The 18,582-nt window shown below is 51.1% G+C and overlaps 1 protein-coding gene across 1 annotated transcript in view; it reads left to right on the top strand.

Annotated features, from left to right (window-relative positions):
* Positions 1-18,582, top strand: part of LOC138513680 (V-type proton ATPase 116 kDa subunit a 4-like) — a 4,716,919-nt gene that overhangs the window by 1,290,246 nt on the left and 3,408,091 nt on the right. Inside the window, exon 9 of the mRNA XM_069628745.1 lies at positions 7,806-7,899. Within this exon, the coding sequence (XP_069484846.1) occupies positions 7,806-7,899 (94 nt within the window). The remainder of the gene's footprint in view (positions 1-7,805; positions 7,900-18,582) is intronic.

The following is an 18,582-nucleotide window of genomic DNA, read 5'->3' as shown; positions in this document are numbered from 1 at the left end:
TGTACGCGTTCCCACCGGTCCCTGTCATTCCTCAAATGATCAGGAGGCTGAGAAGATTCAGACGAACCATGATCCTAATTGCCCCGGATTGGGCCAGGAGAACGTGGTACCCGGACCTTCTAGACTTGTCCATCTGCCCTCCAATTCGACTTCCACTCAGAGAGAACCTACTCTCACAGAAGGGAGGTCAGGTTCTCCATCCAGACATCAAAACCCTCAACCTTCACGCTTGGCTTCTGAAAGGCTGAGGTACAAGGATTGGGACCTCCCTGATGATGTTATGGAGGTGTTGCTTTCGGCAAGGAGGCCAGCAACAAAGTCTTTATTCCGCTGCCGTTGGAACAGATTTTGCAGCTGGTGTAGAGAACAGAATATCAACCCTTTTTCATGTGGTACACCAATGGTTTTGTCCTTCCTACTATATTTGGCAAATTCAGGCCTTCAAGTTGGCACCATTAAGGGCTATCTCGCAGCGCTATCCATCTTTAAGCGTACTGCGGAAGAACCATCCTATTTCAAATTACCCTTGGTAATACAGTTTCTAAAGGGGTTAACCAATGTTTATCCCCCAAGACCATTCCAAGTTCCCCTATGGGATTTAAACTTAGTACTAACTTTCCTGATGGGCACGCCTTTCCAACCTCTCCATTCTTGTTCGTTAAGATTCCTTACCCTTAAAACTGTTTTATTAATAGCACTTATATCTGCTAGAAGGGTGAGCGAATTACAAGCTCTTTCTTGTAAACCCCCTCACACAATATTTCACAAAGACAAAGTTGTCCTGCAAGTGAAGCTTAATTTCCTCCCAAAGGTGGTTTCTGAATTCCATATCACTCAGAAGATTACCCTACCATCTTTCTATCCTCCTCCTCACCCGGGGAAAGAGGAAGAGAGGTTACACAGGCTAGACCCTAGGAGGGCTTTAAGTTTTTACATCAGTAGACTAGCCAGGATAAGACAGGCAGACCAGCTGTTTGTAGGTTACGCAGGTCACAAGCTGGGGTTACCAATAACTAAGCAGACCATTTCCAGATGGATCATTCTAGCCATTCTGGAATGTTATAAACTGGCAGGGAAAGAGCCCCCTCAAAACCTTAGGGCTCATTCGACCAGAGGTATTGCAGCTTCATCGGCCCTCAAAAGAGGCGTGCCGGTTAAAGACATCTGTGCGGCCGCTACATGGTCGTCTGTCCATACCTTTACACGTTTTTACAATCTGGATTCCTCCTCCAGTCAAGAGACTAGGTTTGGAAGGGCTGTACTGCATTCTATTCATCAATAGAAGACAGCGTGAAGTCAGTACTCCCTCCTCCGATAATAGAATACTGCTATGGGAGCCTATGTAAGATGAGGAATACGTCGGAGGACACAATCCCTTCGAAGAACAAGTTACTTCTTACCTTGTAACGTTCTTTCGACGGGATGTTCCTCCGACGTATTCCTCATCGACCCTCCCATCCATCCCCGCAGTTCTACTTCCCTTGTTTTTGCAGCTTACGCTCCTTCAGGGTGATTAGTTTAGTCCAGAAAGTATTATTGTGGGCTACAAAACGGAACTGAGCAACGGACGCTGCGCGCGGCCTTTATAGGTAGGATGACGTTGACGTCGATACGGCGGCTGTCGAGGGACATCGACTCGGAGGACGTCGACGCGCAGCGCCCTCTAGAGAGAGAAAATTTTTTCCGAGGCCAGCAGAGCTGGAAGGAGATATCTAAGATGAGGAATACGTCGGAGGAACATCCCGTCGAAAGAACGTTACAAGTTAAGAAGTAACTTGTTCTTTCTGATGTAACCCCTTTTTCGAGGGGATTGGGTCCTCCGACGTATTCCATATCTGACATGTAATCACCACAGCTGTGCTGCTTCGGAAACTTTTTCCTGCGTCGATGACGTCGATGCGCCGTCGTCGAGGACCTCGTCCGACGTCATCCGATGTGATAAGTAGGACGCACGACGCCCGTAGCCTCAGTTCCGTTTTTTCCGCGAACGTGTTGCTTCGTGAATCTCGGTTAACGCCTCGACTCTTTGGAGTTCTGTTCTTCTCGGTTCTTCGAACCTGTTCGTTTTGTGAAAATCCTTCATATGAAGATGTCTTCTACTTCGTCTTCGACCCTGTGTCCGGGTTTCAAGAAGTGCGGGGAGTGTGGGTCCAAGATGTCGGTGACGGACTCGCACGTTGCCTGCCTCTGGTGCCTCGGAGGCCCACGACAAGGATGACTGTATCGACTGCCAGTCGCTCACGTCCAAAGCCTTACGTGAATGTAAGAAGTTGTCGGTAGGTCGGGTGTCCAAGCCCCGGAAGTCTAAGTCTGCGGGGCTTTCGACGGATGATTCGAGGGGTGACTCTCCATGTCATCGTCGGAAGTCTCGTGGGTCTCCTTCTAGGAGTCGGTCTCACCACTCCTCAGCCTCTTCGAGGCATTCTCGGAAGCGCCAACACCGGTCGTCTTCCAGGTCCTCTTCGGAGGACTCTGCCCGGCACGTCGCTTACCCCACCAGCCGTGCGACGCCGGAGGAATGGGCTTCCTTCGGGAAGAAAATGCTGGCGATTCTTGAGTCGCAGGGTACTAAGCCGTCCGCGCCCCCGAGTGGGGTCGGTTGTGAGAGGTCGAGAGACGCCGCTCGCAAGAGTGGTCGGCACGAGTCACGGGAGAGGTCCCGTTCGGACAAGGAGACTCGTTCTCGACGTACCTGTTCCCGGTCCTCGACGCGTTCGAGACCGTGTGCACCTGTGAGGTCTTCGAGGAAGACATCGACGTCTGAGGCGTCGAGGGCGTCGACAGGCTTTCTCGAGGCTCCGGCTCCGAGGAAGTCGTCGAAGCCGTCGACGCTCAGGTCGTCGAGGGACACGCTCCGGCTTCGAGGGCTGTGTCGACGCCGCCGATGTTGGCGGCGCTGCATCTGACGTCAACGCCGATTCTCTCGACGCCGATGTCTGTTCTCTCGACGTCAACGCCGATTCGCTCAATGCCATTGACGCCTTTCATGTCGGAGGTACCCCGTGGCACGGGGGAACCCCCTAGGAAGGCTCTGGTTAAGAGCAAGCACTCTCGGGTGCCTTCTTTTCACCACCTGGAATATATTTCAGAGGCGGATGAGGATTCTGATGGCCTGGTTCCTAGTCAGGTTCCAGATGAAATTGTCTCGGGCCATAGTCAGTTTGACGATTTGAGGCAGTCACTGCATGATGCCAATGGACTGGACACCTCTCCGGAGGTGGAGTTTTGTAGGCCTGAGCCTGGCTCTCATGCCGATTCCTCGTACCGGCGCCTTATTGCTAGGGTTTCTGAGTACTTGGGATGGTCTGCTCCCCCAGGGGAGTTTGTGCAGGATGATCTGACGGACATCCTTGATGTTGGTCCCCCAACTGACCCGGTACTGCCGTTCCATATGGCTTTACAGAGAAGGGTGGCGGCGGCTTGGACTGCTCCGGAGAGTCTCCCGGCGGTGGGCAGATCCTTGTCACAAAAATACCGTCCAGCCAGTAGCAACCCCTGCTACTTGACCAGGCACCCCACTCCGGAGAGTTTGGTGGTGCAGGCGGCCACGGCCCCGGCAAAGCAGGCGTCGTACCCTACCATCCCTCCTGATAGGGACGACAAACGTTTTGATGGCTGGGCGAAGAAAGTGTTTTCTTCTGGTGGTATGGCGCTTCAGGCGGCCAACTCCATTTGTGCCTTGTCTCGTTTCACACACACTCTGTGGAACTGTGTTGCGTTAGCGGCTGAACATATTCCCGAAGGGGACGAACGGGATGGTTTCCTTGCTATGGTCCAGGATGGTAAGGATGCCATGTGTGAGTCCGTTCAGTCAGGTTTGGACTTAACTGAATGCGTCAGTAGGTCCATGGCGGTGAGCACCGTGATACGCAGGTTTGCGTGGTTGCGGAAGTCGGGGTTTGCTCCTGATGTGCAGTCCCGGCTCCTCAACATGCCCTTTGACGGTGAACACCTTTTTGGCAGCAAGGCTGACGAGTGCCTTGAGAGGTTGCAGACCTCAAAAGCTGCAGCGAAGTCGTTGGGCGCTGCAGTTCGCCAACCTCCGCCTTTTCGTCCTAGGGGACAGCAGTGGAGGGGTGGTTCCTTTCGCTATTACTCGTCCTTGAGTAAAGCGAGAGGAGCTGGCAGTCAAAGAGGCCAACGCAGGGGTACCAGAGGTGGATGACAGGGTACCCGTGGTGCCAAGGCCGCTCGGGCAGTTGCCTCTTTGCCCTCAGGTAACGCCGCTCCCACTCGGTCATGAGGCCATGTCTCATGGTTCGCCGGTTGGGGGAAGGCTGGCACAGCATCTTGTAGAGTGGCAAGCCATTACTTCAGATGTGTGGGTTCTGGAGATCATAACCCACGGCTACTGTCTTCCCTTTCGGCACAGGCCTCGCGACAATCCACCGGGGAACCTCTCTTTGCAGAGTCCCTATCCGCTCCTTGCGCAGGAAATTCAAGCCCTGCTCGAGAAAGGCGCCATAGAACTGGTGCCTGTAGCAGAGAGGAACAAGGGATGGTATTCCCCTTATTTTTTGATTTCGAAGAAAGACGGGGGATTGAGACCCATCATGGACTTGCGCGGTTTGAACAAACTCCTCGGGAAGGACAAGTTCAAGATGGTTACTCTCTCTGAAGTCCTCCAGGCCCTTTAGCTTCAGGACTGGTTGGTGTCACTCGACCTCAAGGATGCTTACTTTCATGTGCCGATCCATCCCAAGCACAAGAAGTACCTGAGGTTCGCGGTTGGGGACTCGCACTTTCAGTTTCGGGTCCTGCCGTTCCGATTGACCTCCGCCCCGAGGGTTTTCACCAAGCTCATGGTGGTGGTGGCAGCGCATCTCAGGCAAGGGGGATTCACGTCTACCCCTACCTGGACGATTGGTTGATCAGGGGGAGCTCTCCCGAGCAAGTCCTGGATCATCTGTCCGTCACCTGCCACTCCCTTCACAGGCTGGGCTTCTCCCTCAATTTAAAGAAGTCCCATTTGACGCCAACACAGCGGCTCCAGTACATCGGAGCAGTGCTCGACACTTCCCTGGGGCATTGTTTTCCTCCCCAGGTGAGAGCTCTTCACGTTCAGCAGATGGTGCACAAGTTTCAGCATGCCCAGACGCTCCCAGCGTTCGAGTTCTTGAGGTTGCTCGGCCTCATGGCATCCTGTATTCTTCTGGTGCCAGAGGCTCGCCTGCAGATGAGATCTTTGCAGTGGGCACTCAAGACGCAATGGTCGCAGTCCTCCGGCAGGATGTTGGACCTCGGTCGCCCGGGACCTTCTGTGGTGGGCCGTCGAAGGCAACTTGATGAAGGGGGCTTTGCTTCCCTGGCCGGAGGTGACGATGGTGACGGACGCATCCCTCACGGGATGGGGAGCTCATGCCAACGAGTTGACAGTCAGCGGTCGTTGGTCTCCGTCGGAGTCCAGACTCCATATCAATCTGTTGGAGCTGAGGGCCGTCAGGCTAGCCCTGAAGGCTTTTCTGCCGACTGTGCGAGGAAAGTGTGTCCTGATCCTGACGGACAACACAGTGGCCATGCACTACCTCAACAAAAAGGGGGGGGCAGGGTCACTTCCTCTGTGCAGGGAGGCGATGCAGCTCGAGTTCTGGGCCATCCAGCAGGAAGTTTCGATCTCGGCAGTTCATCTGGCCGGAGACGAAAACATGACGGCGGACGCTCTGAGCAGGCAGAGCGCGATCTCTCACGAGTGGGAGTTGGCTCAGGAGATTCTCCTGGAGATCTTCGCCCTTTGGGGGACCCCTCAAGTGGATCTCTTCGCCTCCAGTGTCAACCGGAAGTGCGAAAGGTTTTGCTTGCGGGAATTTCCTCCAAAAGGAGCCTTAGGAGACGCGTTTGTGGTGGAGTGGTCATTCCCGCTGCTGTACGCGTTTTCTCCAGTCCCCGTCATCCCGCAAGTGCTGCAGAGGTTACGGAAGTTCGGTTCCCGGATGATCCTCATTGTTCCGGCATGGGCTTGGAGGACGTGGTACCCGGACCTTCTCGACTTGTCCATCTGTCCTCCACGTCGTCTTCCCTACCGAGGCGATCTGCTCTCACGGGAGGGGGGGTCAGGTTCTCCATCCAGAGGTCAGATCCCTCAACCTTCACGCTTGGCTTCTGAAAGGTTGAAGTATAAGGATTGGGACCTCCCTGAAGACGTGATGGAGGTGTTGCTTTCGGCCCAAAGGCCAGCAACAAAGTCTCTGTACCATTGCCGATGGCGTAAGTTCTGCGACTGGTGCAGAGTTCAGAATGTGGATCCTTTTGCATGTGACATCCCCATGGTTCTGTCCTTTTTACTTTCTTTGGCCCACAGGGGCTTGCAAGGTTACATGGCGGCGCTGTCCATCTTTAAGCGCTCGTCTGAAGAGTGTTCTTACTTTAAAATCCCTTTAATTTCACAGTTTCTGAAAGGGCTCACTAAGGTGTTCCCTCTGTCACCTTTCCTGGTGCCCGGTTGGGATTTAAACCTTGTTCTTAAGTTTCTTATGGGTGCTCCGTTTGAGCCTTTACATTCTTGCCCTTTGAGGCTGTTCACTCTGAAAACTGTGTTTTTAGTTGCGGATACTTCCGCTCGCAGAGTGAGTTACAGGCACTTTCAGTTAAGCCACCCTTCACTGCATTTCACAAGGACAGGGTTGTCCTTAGAGTTCGTCCTTCTTTTCTTCCGAAGGTAGTGACGGAATTTCATTTGGCCCAGAAGGTTGTTCTTCCGGCATTCTATCCTCCTCCGCATCCTGGTAAGGAAGAGGAGAGGCTCCATAGGCTTGATCCTAGGAGAGCTTTAAGCTTTTATGTTTCACGCATGTCCCGGGTCAGAGTGGACGATCAACTCTTTATTGGTTACGCTGGAAAGCGTTTGGGGCAAGCTGTGACGAAACAGACTTTGTCTCGCTGGATTATTTTAGCCATCTCTGAGTGATATCGCTTGGCGGGTAAGGACCCTCCGGCTGGCTTGCGGGCCCATTCTACCAGGGGTGTGGCTGCATCTACTGCCCTGCAGAGGGGTCTTCCTATTCGCAACATCTGTGATGCAGCCACCTGGGCTTCAGTACATACATTTGTACGTCACTATTCCCTCGATTCCATCCGAGGACAGGATCTGGCCTTTGGCAAGGCGGTCCTTTGCTCTATTTGATTGGCTATTCTAAATTTTGATTCTAAATTCTTTCCCTCCTCCTTGCTCTGGTACTTGGGAGTCTGTCATAGATATGGAATACGTCGGAGGACCCAATCCCCTTGAAGAACAAGTTACTTTCTTACCTGGTAACGTTCTTTCGATGGGATGGTCCGACGACGTATTCCATATCTCTCCCGCCCTGCCTTCCCCGCTGCAGAATTTCTTTTGCGATTGCAGCTTACGTTCCGCAAGGCTTTGTGTCTGACTGGCAGTTGACTAATGTCACACGTTCTGGGGGAAAAAACTACAACTGAGGCTACGGGCGTCGTGCGTCCTACTTATCACATCGGATGACGTCGGAGGAGGTCCTCGACGACGGCGCATCGACGCAGGACGCAGACGCCGAAAGAAGTTTCCGAAGCAGCAGAGCTGTGGTGATTACATGTCATAGATATGGAATACGTCGTCGGACCATCCCATCGAAAGAACGTTACCAGGTAAGAAAGTAACTTGTTCTTCTAGGTCATTATTAATGACTTCTCATAGGTAAGGACAGTGCACCCATTCACTGATTATCAGATGGTACCACAGTCAGGAAATAATACTATAAGCATGAAGCACGTTCAATTCCAATGTCAGGAGGCAACTCAATTTTTAATTTCCTAACATATACTTTCCTCTTTTCTCACCTTGGATTTTGTAGATTTCGTGCAAGAATACATGTCTGCCCACAGTCTCGTGAAGAACGCCAGGAAATGAAAGAAAAGGTGAACACTCAAATTGAGGATATAAACATAGTAAGTTATAGCATATTTCAGCACAGATTTTAACAATCTACAGAGCAAAGAACAACACTAACTGTATTTATGATACCTTAGTAATAAAGGTAAAGATTTGCATCTGAGTTTATGTGCACATTGTACTTTGATACACACAATACGAGACCAACTTGAATGAAAGGCCCCCCCATTTTACCCGAGGGAGTTTGGAGACTACATGATGGCCTAATTTGTAATCCTACCTCCAATGAAGCTCTGGTGCAAGCTATGAACATTCTATGACAAGACTGGAGGCTAGCAGTAAGCTTCAACTTTGTTTATTACTACTCCTCAGAAGTTTCAACAAATATACGAAAAACTGAAAAGTGTCCAAAAGTAACTTTTCTTTCCTGAAACTACAAATCCCTAAGTCTCTGTAGTCCATTCCAGCACAGCCCAGCTAGGACACACATCCTGTCCCTGGGCTCCTCCTCTTGTTTTACTGCTCTTCAAGCAGATAAGTACTATTTTATCACCTCTCCGTAAACTGGGATAAGATAGTGTTATGTATACTCAGGAGGGGAATATGTGCGAAGAACGTTATGCAGGGAGCATAACTACAGAAATATATCAGCTATGATGAGATTTACTGTAAGAAGATAGTTACGCGCGAACGCGTTAGACAGAGCTTGGTACATTCAGTGAATCAGGCAGGGAGCCGCTATAGCAGTAACTGGAGCCGCGGTTAACAGTAAGTAGAGCGCTTCGGACCCCGCGAGGCAATCGACCCCTGCCGTTTTCACAACACGTCTGGGATTCAGCTCGGCCTTGCGGGGCTCAGCGAACGGCTCAGAGCCTTACCCCCGCCTCTGCAGAGGTGGAACGGAAGCGCTCTGAGCGCTCCGGCCTCCACCCTCGTGGTGGCGGAGCCGGATCCTCCATACAGCACTCATCCGTCGCATTTTGAATGCGACGGGGGTAAAGAGAAGACGCTGGGCCCGGCGGTGAATTCCTAATACTTTAACAATCTAATTAAAAGGAACAGAGTTCCCATTTTACGCCGCACGAGCAGTGACGCAGCACAGCAAGATATCAGCTGTGAAGCGGGTCCATAGCCCGCGGAAAGGAGAGGAATTTCCTCCACACGAAGCAGGCGCATTTAACCTGTGCAGAACTACGATTAAACAAGCATAGCCTATCACAGACAGAAATATTATAAACAGTCTGGTGCAAGCCCCCCAAAAATAATAAATAAATAAATAATAATAAATAAAACAGAAAGAAAATAGACTTATACTTAAAAGGAAAGTGTATAGATACACAAGCATCAGTCCAAGCGTTGTGGGCGTGCCAAGACACCTGCCTCAGGTACCAAGCACACAGAGCACTCCCGAAGATGTAATAATTTGATTGGAGCGAGGAAGAACGGCCTCTGGTTCTCGCTGCCAGCTTCAAGGAAGTGCTGGAAAGCTCGCTGGTCTAGAAGCAATGCTTAGCCAGCCCAAAGAGAGCACCAAGGAGACTGAGCGCACGCCCACTGGACCCTCGGAACCTGGGTCAAAGGGGTGTAGCCAGGCCCGAAAGAGGAAATCCTCTTGCGACCCCCAGGGCCCATCAGATGGGGTGAGAGAGAATACCCCGGAGGTAGCCAGCGCTTTCACTAAGCTCAAAGAAGCTTTTCGAAGGGATTGTGTCCTCCGACGTATTCCTTATCTTTGATATACGTTTTCAGCTTGCTGGCCTCGGAAATTTTTTCTCTGTAGAGGGCGCTGCGCGTCGACGTCCGCCGAGTCGATGTCCCTCGACGGCCACCGTATTGGCGCCGACGTCACCATGCCCATAAATAGACACGCGCTGCGTCCGTTGCTCAGGTCCGTTTTCCACGCTTCGTGGGGCCTCGGAACGTCATTGCTCAGTTCAGTCAGTTAATCTGTATCTAATTCGACGAATATTCCTTATCGTTCTCGATGGCTTCATCAGAACCGACGACGCCGCGATCCGGCTTCAAGAAATGTCGAGACTGCGGTAAAAAAATGTCAATAACTGATCCACACAGGGTCTGTTTATGGTGCTTGGGGCCCGGGCACCATTGTTCGGAGTGTGAGGACTGTATGTCCATGACGGCGAAAGCCCTGAAGAAGCGAAAGGGGAAGCTCGAGAGAGGTAAGTCAGCCAAAACCACCTCAAAGGTTTCGTCGGCCGGGTCGAGGCATTCATCTCCTCGCCGTCGAAAACACTCCCATTCTAGATCTCGAAGCAGCTCCCACCATTCGTCGAGATCTAGACACTCGAAAAGGAGACGTCGAAGGTCCCATTCCTCGTCGTCTTCGGTGTCCCCAGAAAGTGTTTCCTGTCCCACCAAACAGTTCTCAAACCGAGTGGGAGGAATTCAGAAAGAAAATGTTAAGGGTCTTCGAGAACGCGGCCTCGACCCCCTCGAAGACAGCTGAGGGTGATACCCCGGGGGAAAAACCCAAAAAATCAAAACGCCTCGAGTCTCAGCATCCGGCGAAACATTCCACCCGAGAGCGCCATGAGCCATCGGGTAAGAAGGCACCGTCGTCGAGGATTCCTTCGACGCCGTTGTCGAAGGGTTCCTCGACGCATCGGTCGATCGACTCGACGCCATCGTCGACGCAGATGAAAGAGAGGACCAAGGCTCCACAGCCAACAGTGTTTTCAAGGGCCTCCGGCACGATGCCGAGACCGTCGTCGATGCCCTCGAGTAGGATCCCGATCCTCTCGAAATCTTCATGGCCCCTTCCAGTTTTCTCAACGCCATTTTCGGCGCCTTCGAGGCCGGTTACATCGGCGTCGACATTTTCTCGTCCGATAACGAGTTTGGCTCCTTCAGCCCTAGAGATGGGCTTTACTCCATTTCAGAGAGAATACCCTGCTCTTTCTTCAATTTATGAAGAAAGAGAAGACTCTGACCAAGAAACTTTTGGTTTACAGAGATCCTCACTGCCTGCTGCAGAGGATTTCACCTCTGAGGAAAGGAGGCTGAAGGAACTACATGATTCACTTCATGAGGCCAGTGGACTTGACACTTCCCCCAGAAGTGGAATATGTAAAGCCAGACCCAGGGGAACATGCAGAAACACCATATAGAACCATGATGGCAAGAATAATTGAATTTATGGTTTGGTCTGCGCCTTCACCTGTTTCAACAGGATGATCTAACAGATATATTGGACAGAGGCCCTCAGGAGGACCCGGTGGTCCCCTTCCATGCAGCCCTACAAAGAAAAATTTCTTCCAATTGGGAGACTCCCGAAGTCATCCCAGCAGTCAATAAAAGACTGTCGACAAAGTATAGGGTAGCGGCTGCTGACCCTGAATACCTGTCAAAACACCCGACCCCAGAGAGCCTGGTGGTTCAAGCGGCAACTTCATCCAGCAGTAGGACTGCTTACCCTACTGTCCCACAGGACAGGGATGACCAGAGGTACGACTCTATGGCAAAGAAAGTCTTCTCTGCCTGTAGTATGGCGTTGAAGTCCATCAACGCCACCTGTACGCTCGCCAGGTTCAGTCACACATTGGGAGTGTGCTTCATCAGCGGCTGACTGCATACCCGATGGAGAGGAGAAGGAAGCCTTCCTTAACATCATTCAAGATGGCAAAGATGCCATGTGCGAGTCTCTTCAAACTGGCATCGATTCCGCTGACCTTATCAGCAGGGCCATGGCGGCTAGTACAACAATCCGCATGCATGCGTGGTTACGAAGGTCTGGCTTTGCTCCAGATGTACAGGCCAGACTTTTGAATATGCCCTTTGACGGCTCTTCGTTATTCGGAGAAAAAGGCTGATGACAGTCTGGAAAAGTTAGACTTGTAAAGCAGCAGCAAAATCCATAGGAGCTGCTATCCGCCAAACTCCTTTTCGCCCCTCAGGAACCTCTGGGAGAGGAAAGTCCTTTCGCTATTATTCCGCATTCGGAAAAGGCAGAGGACAGCCGGCTCAAAGGGGCCAAAGAAGATCCACCCGAGGTGGACGGGTCAAAGGTACTAAGACCGCAGCAGCAGCAGGTGCCTCTTTACCCTCGGCATCTGCATCAGCCGCCCCCAAACCACTCTGAGGGCTTTGCACACAAGACACCTGTAGGGGGCAGGTTAACTCACCATCTGACGGAATGGCAGGCTATAACGTCAGATGCTTGGGCGTTGGAGACAGTTGCCCAAGGTTACTGCCTACCCTTTCTACACATCCCTCAGTCATCCACCGGGGAACAGCTCCCGAAAAGTGCTCCTCTTGCAGGAAATTATGGACCTGCTAGAGAAAGGTGCCATAGAACCGGTACCTGTAGCGGACAGAAACAAGGGCTGGTACTCCCTCTACTTTCTCATACCAAAGAAGGACGGAGGACTGAGACCCATCCTGGACTTACGAGAATTGAAAAAGTTCCTCAGGAAGGACAAGTTCAAGATGGTAACTCTATCTCAGATTCTTCAGGCCCTCCAGTTCCAGGACTGGCTGGTATCTCTGGACCTTCAGGATGCTTATTTCCATGTGCCAATCCATCTCAAGCACAGGAAATACCCGAGGTTCGCAATTGGCAACTCTCATTATCAATTTCGAGTTCTGCCATTTGGGCTGACCTCCGCCCCGAGGGTCTTCACCAAACTGATGTCGGTAGTGGCGGCGAGTCTAAGGAGGGAAGGGATCCACGTCTATTCCTACCTGAACGATTGGCTGATCAGGGCCGTATCTTCGGAACAGGCCCGGACCCAGCTAGATTATGTCTGCCTCTTCCTTCACAGACTGGGCTTCTCCCTCAATTTAAAGAAGTCACAGATGATACCATCTCAGAGACTCCAGTTCATTGGAGCGGTCCTGGACACTCTGGGAAAAGCCTCGCCACCAGAGGTGAGGGCTCAAGATATTCTACAGATGGTCACCAAGTTTCAAAATGCCCAACGTCTCCCAGCCTTCGACTTTTTTGAGGTTGCTAGGCCTCATGGCATCCTGCATCTTACTTGTGCCAGAGGCTCGCCTGAGAATGAGATCTCTTCAGTGGACACTGAGAAGTCAGTGGTCACAATTCTCAGGGAGAATGTCAGACCTCCGGATTCCGGACAAGGTAGCCCACGACCTTCAGTGGTGGGCCTATTCGGAGAACATCTTGAAAGGAGAACTGTTTTGGCAACCATGGCCGGAGATAACAGTAGTCACAGACGCCTCGCTCACATGGTGGGGAGCCCATGCCAACGACTTGACCATCAGCGGTCGTTGGTCTCCATCGGAGTCCAGACTACATATCAACCTATTAGAGCTGAGAGCGATCAGACTAGCGCTGAAAGCTTTCCTGCCATCAGTACAGGGGAGAAATATCCTGATAATGACGGACAACACAGTGGCCATGCACTACCTCAACAAAAGAGGAGGCGTAGATTCACTACCACTGTGCAGAGAGGCAATGCAGCTCTGGTTTTGGGCAATTCGGGAAGGAATCTCTCTATCGGCAGTCCATCTAGCCGGAGAGAAGAATTTGACAGCGGACGCTCTGAGCAGGCAGAGCACAGTCTCCCACGAATGGGAGCTAGCTCAGGAAGTCCTTCAAGAGATCTTCGCCCTTTGGGGAACCCCTCAGGTGGATCTGTTCGCCACAAGCACCAACAGGAAGTGCGATCTGTTCTGTTCAAGGGAATTTCCCCCGAGAGGAGCTCTGGGAGACGCGTTCGTAGTGGACTGGGAGTTTCCACTCCTTTACGCGTTTCCACCAGTCCCTGTTATTCCTCAAATGATCAGGAGGTTGAGAAGATTCCGGAAAACCATGATCCTAATTGCCCCGGACTGGGCCAGGAGAACGTGGTACCCCGACCTTCTAGATATGTCCATCTATCCTCCAATCCGTCTTCCACTCAAAGAGAATCTTCTCTCGCAGAAGGGAGGTCAGGTTCTCCATACAGACACCAGTACCCTCAACCTTCACGCTTGGCTTCTGAAAGGTTGATGTACAAGGATTGGGATCTCCCTGATAACGTCATGGAGGTGTTGCTTTCGGCCAGAAGACCAGCAACAAAGTCTTTATACTGCTGCCGTTGGAACATGTTTTGCAGCTGGTGTAGGGAAGAGAATATCAACCCTTTTTCATGCGGTACACCAACGGTGCTATTATTTCTACTCTACTTGGCAAACTCAGGCCTTCAAGTTGGCACTGTAAAAGGCTATTTCGCAGCACTTTCTATCTTCAAGCGCACTGCGGAGGAACCATCCTATTTCAAAATTCCTCTAGTGGTACAATTTCTCAAGGGTCTGACTAATGTTTACCCTCCAAAACCATTCCAGGTTCCATTATGGGGCTTAAATTTAGTCTTAAACTTCTTAATGGGCACTCCATTCGAGCCACTTCACTCTTGTACATTAAGATTTCTCACACTTAAAACTGTCCTACTTGTAGCACTAATCTCGGCTAGAAGGGTGAGTGAGCTTCAAGCTCTCTCAGGTAAACCCCCACATACAATCTTCCACAAGGACAAGATTGACCTCCAGGTGAAGCCTAATTTTCTCCCAAAGGTAGTTTCTGAATTCCATATTACTCAGAAAATTACCTTGCCTTCATTCTACCCTCCTCCCCATCCGGGGAAAGAGGAGGAAAGGCTACACAGGCTGGACCCTAGGCGAGCTCTCAGCTTTTACATCAGCAGAATGGCTAGAATCAGGCAAGCAGTCCAGCTGTTTGTAGGATACTCAGGTCACAAGTTGGGACTACCCATAACAAAACAAACCATCTCCAGGTGGATTATCTTGGCCATCCTGGAATGTTATAGACTAGCAGGGAAAGAACTACCCCAAAACCTCAGGGGTCATTCAACCAGGGGTATCGCAGCTTCTTCGGCTCTCCAGAGAGGGGTACCGGTCCGGGACATATGTGCGGCTGCCACATGGTCGTCCGCACATACATTCACAAAATTTTACAACCTGGATTCCTCCACTGCTCAAGAGATCAGATTTGGCAAAGCCGTATTATACTCGGTCCATCCCTAAAGGGATATATAACACTATCACTCCCTCCTCCAATTACATACCACTGCTATGGGAGTCTATCAAAGATAAGGAATACGTCGGAGGACACAATCCCTTCGAAGAACAAGTTACTTTCTTACCTGGTAACGTTCTTTCGACGGGATGTTCCTCCGACGTATTCCTTATCGCCCCTCCCATCCATCCCCGCAGTGATAACTTCCCCTGTGGTTGCAGCTTTCGCTCCTTCAAGGTTACTAACCAATTCAGGCATGTCTTTCTTATACTACAAAACGGAACTGAGCAACGGACGCAGCGCGTGTCTATGGGGATGGTGACATCGGCGCCGATACGGTGGCCATCGAGGGACATCGACTCGGCGGACGTCGACGCGCAGCGCCCTCTACAGAGAAAATTTCTGAGGCCAGCAAGCTGGACACGTATATCAAAGATAAGGAATACGACGGAGGAACATCCCGTCGAAAGAACGTTATCAGGTAAGAAAGTAACTTGTTCATCTGCAAAGTCAGGCAGTACCAGACCCCATGACCCCCACTCCAGGGGAGGATAATTGTGGAGAAGATGACCCAGGCTCGGAAGAGGGGCCAGCAGAGAAAGACCTTTCCTCTCAAGATGGAGAGGAGGTAGCAGAGGAGGAATGGGCGAAACCCGGCGGGGGGAAGAGAGCCTGCAAAGAGAAACATCTCGAAGAAGACCAAGAGGACATGTTCGACCCGGATAGTATCCGGAACCCGAGATCCTCAGACTGGCAGCCATCTCCCAGAGTTGGTCAGTATATGACAATGAGATTGAGAAAGGCCCTCGACAAAGAAGTTAGGCAACGTCTGCATGCGGAATGCCCACGTGCAGACCTCCCGGGGAAGGTGTCAGAGACCCCCCGAGCTAGATCCTAAAATGTTGACATTTGTGTCCAAGACAAGTAAAGATCCTCGCAAGGGTATTGACAGATTGTGGAGGAGCTGTCAAGAGAAGGTATTGGATTTATCACACCCTCTTGCGAAGCTAATATATCTGGCGGAGAGGGCAAAAGATACAGGGTAGGAAGTGGATCCCGACGTGTTAGCCGGCTGGGCAAAAAGAGCAGTCTGCCTTCTGGACAACGCTAACTGTGCCATCGCCTCAGAGAGAAGAAGAAAATTGCTGCTCAAAATCGACCCAAAGCTGAGCGACCTCGCATTGTATGAAGCCAGAGAATCAGCACAGGGCCTCCTCTTTGGAGAGACCTTTGGAAAGGAAATGGGCCAGTACGTTGCCACCTACACTTCCCTGGAAAAAGCGCATGCCTCCATACAAAAGATATTTCCGAACAGAGTTTTTGCTGACCGGCCGCTTCAGCGGGCTTGCGGCCAGTCGAAATCAGGGAGGAAGAAGACCCCCAATCCCAGAGCACAATACTGGGAAAACAAACAGCAGGATGCTTTCTTCCCGGCCAGGGAACGTTTTCCTAGAGGGCACAGAGGAAGAGGATCTGGTTGTGGTCAAGGCTTTACACTAGGTGAGAGCGATAACTTATCCTCTGGTAGGGGGAGGACTGTAATGTTTTGGAGAAATTGGCACACGCCTTCCAGCGATGCTTGGATATTGCAAACCGTCAGAGGTCTGCGGCTAGAGTTTATAGAACCCCAGTGCAGGTAGGCTGGCCGCACCAGCAGCACTTAGCATGAGCGGAGTAAAAAATGCCTAGATTGCGAGCTGTCTCAGCTAGCGCACAAAGACGCCATAGAGAAGTGCACAACTCCCCCCAGTTTTGTAAGCAATATGTTTCTAGTGCACAGAAAGGAGAAAGTCCGACTAGTTATAAATCTGAAAGAGGATTGAACGGGTGGATCATCTACCGCCATTTCTAAATGAAGGGTATTCATCAGCTTAGAAACTCCCTCTGAGAGAGGGAGACTGGCTTATGAGACTGGACTTTAAGGATGCCTACCTGACGGTACCGTTGCAGGAGGATTACAGGACATTCCTAGCTTTTCGCTGGAACAAGCAGCTCTGGCGATTCAAGACGATGCCCTTCGGTCTTGCATCAGCGCCCTGGGCTTTCACCAAATTGATGAAGCCAGTAGCGACAGCGATTCGAGAGAAAAGAATCAGGTTGATTATATACCTGGACGATCTGTTGCTCATAGCGGAGGACCGAGACACACTAGTTTACCAGACAAGATGAGTGCAAGATCTACTGCTGTCTTTGGTCTTTCTAGTGAATGTGGAGAAGTCCGATACTACGCCAGCTCAGATGCTGGATTTTCTGGGATTCGTCCTAGACACCAGGAAGGCTACACTAGAGCTTCCAGCCCGGAAGATAAGAGATATCAAAAGTTCTAGCAAGGATTGTGGGGTTATTAGCAGCCTCCATCCAGGCCATATTTCCAGGTCCTTTGCACTATCGAGCACTAGAGAGGGGTATCCGGTCATTGCATCAAATACAAAGCATCAACAGACCATACCATTGGAAAAAAATGCATCGAAAAAAAAAAAAACATTGAATGCATTTTTTTACAATGGTAAAGGGTTTAGTAAAAATGTGTTTTAATGTTTTAAAAATGGGTTTTTAAAAAAAAAAAATCATGGGGTGTTCAATGTTTTTTTTTTAGATGCTTTTTGTGTCAATTGTATGGTTGTCAGTGGTTTGGCTGTCGATGGAATCACTAGGAACCCTAGAGAGGCTAAAAATAAAACGCTTGCAACAAGGTTTGAAGTATCGTCAGCAAGTGCCATTGGATCAAGAGTCCATCACGGAGTTGGAATGGTGGTTGAAGAATATGGACGCCTGGAATGGGCGTGCCATCTTCGGAGACCGACCAGACTTCATAATAGAATCAGACGCCAGCCGCATGGGTTGGGGAACGAGATGCAGAGATCTGCAAACAGGTGGGAAGTGGAGTGAAGAGGAGCTTTGCCTACACAAACTGCCAGGAGCTTCTGGCAGGATAATTTGCGATCAAAGCATTCACGAGGGGGAAGGTGAAGTCATGCGTTCCGCTGAAGATGGACAACATCTTGGCAGTCCGCTACATGAATCACCTAGGAGGAACAAAGTCCAAGATGCTTCCGGAACTAGCAAAAGACTTTTGGCACTTCTGCCTCCAGTCAGGCATGTCAGTGACAGCGGAATACCTGCCTGGAGCACTGAACGTGGTGGTCGACTGGAACTTTCAGTATCTGACGGACTCCAGCAACTGGAGACTGGACCCTGCAGTATTTCAGATTTTGAATTCGAGGTGGGGTCCGGTACACATGGACCTCTTTGCGTCCCATCTCAATGGCCAGACTGTAGATTACTACAGCTGGAGGCTAGACCTGGACGCTCAAGGGACAGATGCATTCTTACAGGAATGGTCAGGCGGTCTGCACTACGCATTTCCCCCCTTCGTGATGCTGAGCAGAGTTTTAGCGAAGTGTTGGAGGGAGCACCACTGTGGAAGTCACAAGTGTGGTTCCCGACACTAATGGAGCTGGGGGCAGATTGGCCGAGGGTGCTTCCCGAAGGAGACCGACTGCTCACGGACCCAGCTGGGTCGTGTCATTCTCTGAGAGTGAGGGGGACTCTGTTGCTCATCGCGTGCAGGATATCCGGAGATGCTGGCCGCTGCCAGGCATTTCTTGCAGGCTGCAGAGCTTATCGCAGAATCCTGGGCCCCATCCACTAGGAGGAGCTATGACGCGGCTTGGGCCAAGTGGACTAATTGGTGTAAAGGGAGAAGTCTTCATCCCATTTCAGCCCCTGTAGTGTATAT

This window comes from Ambystoma mexicanum, chromosome 12, assembly GCF_040938575.1.
Source record: "Ambystoma mexicanum isolate Mex_15411 chromosome 12, UKY_AmexF1_1, whole genome shotgun sequence".
NCBI classification, from domain to species: domain Eukaryota; kingdom Metazoa; phylum Chordata; class Amphibia; order Caudata; family Ambystomatidae; genus Ambystoma; species Ambystoma mexicanum.
This window is presented reverse-complemented; position numbering and strand designations above follow the sequence as displayed.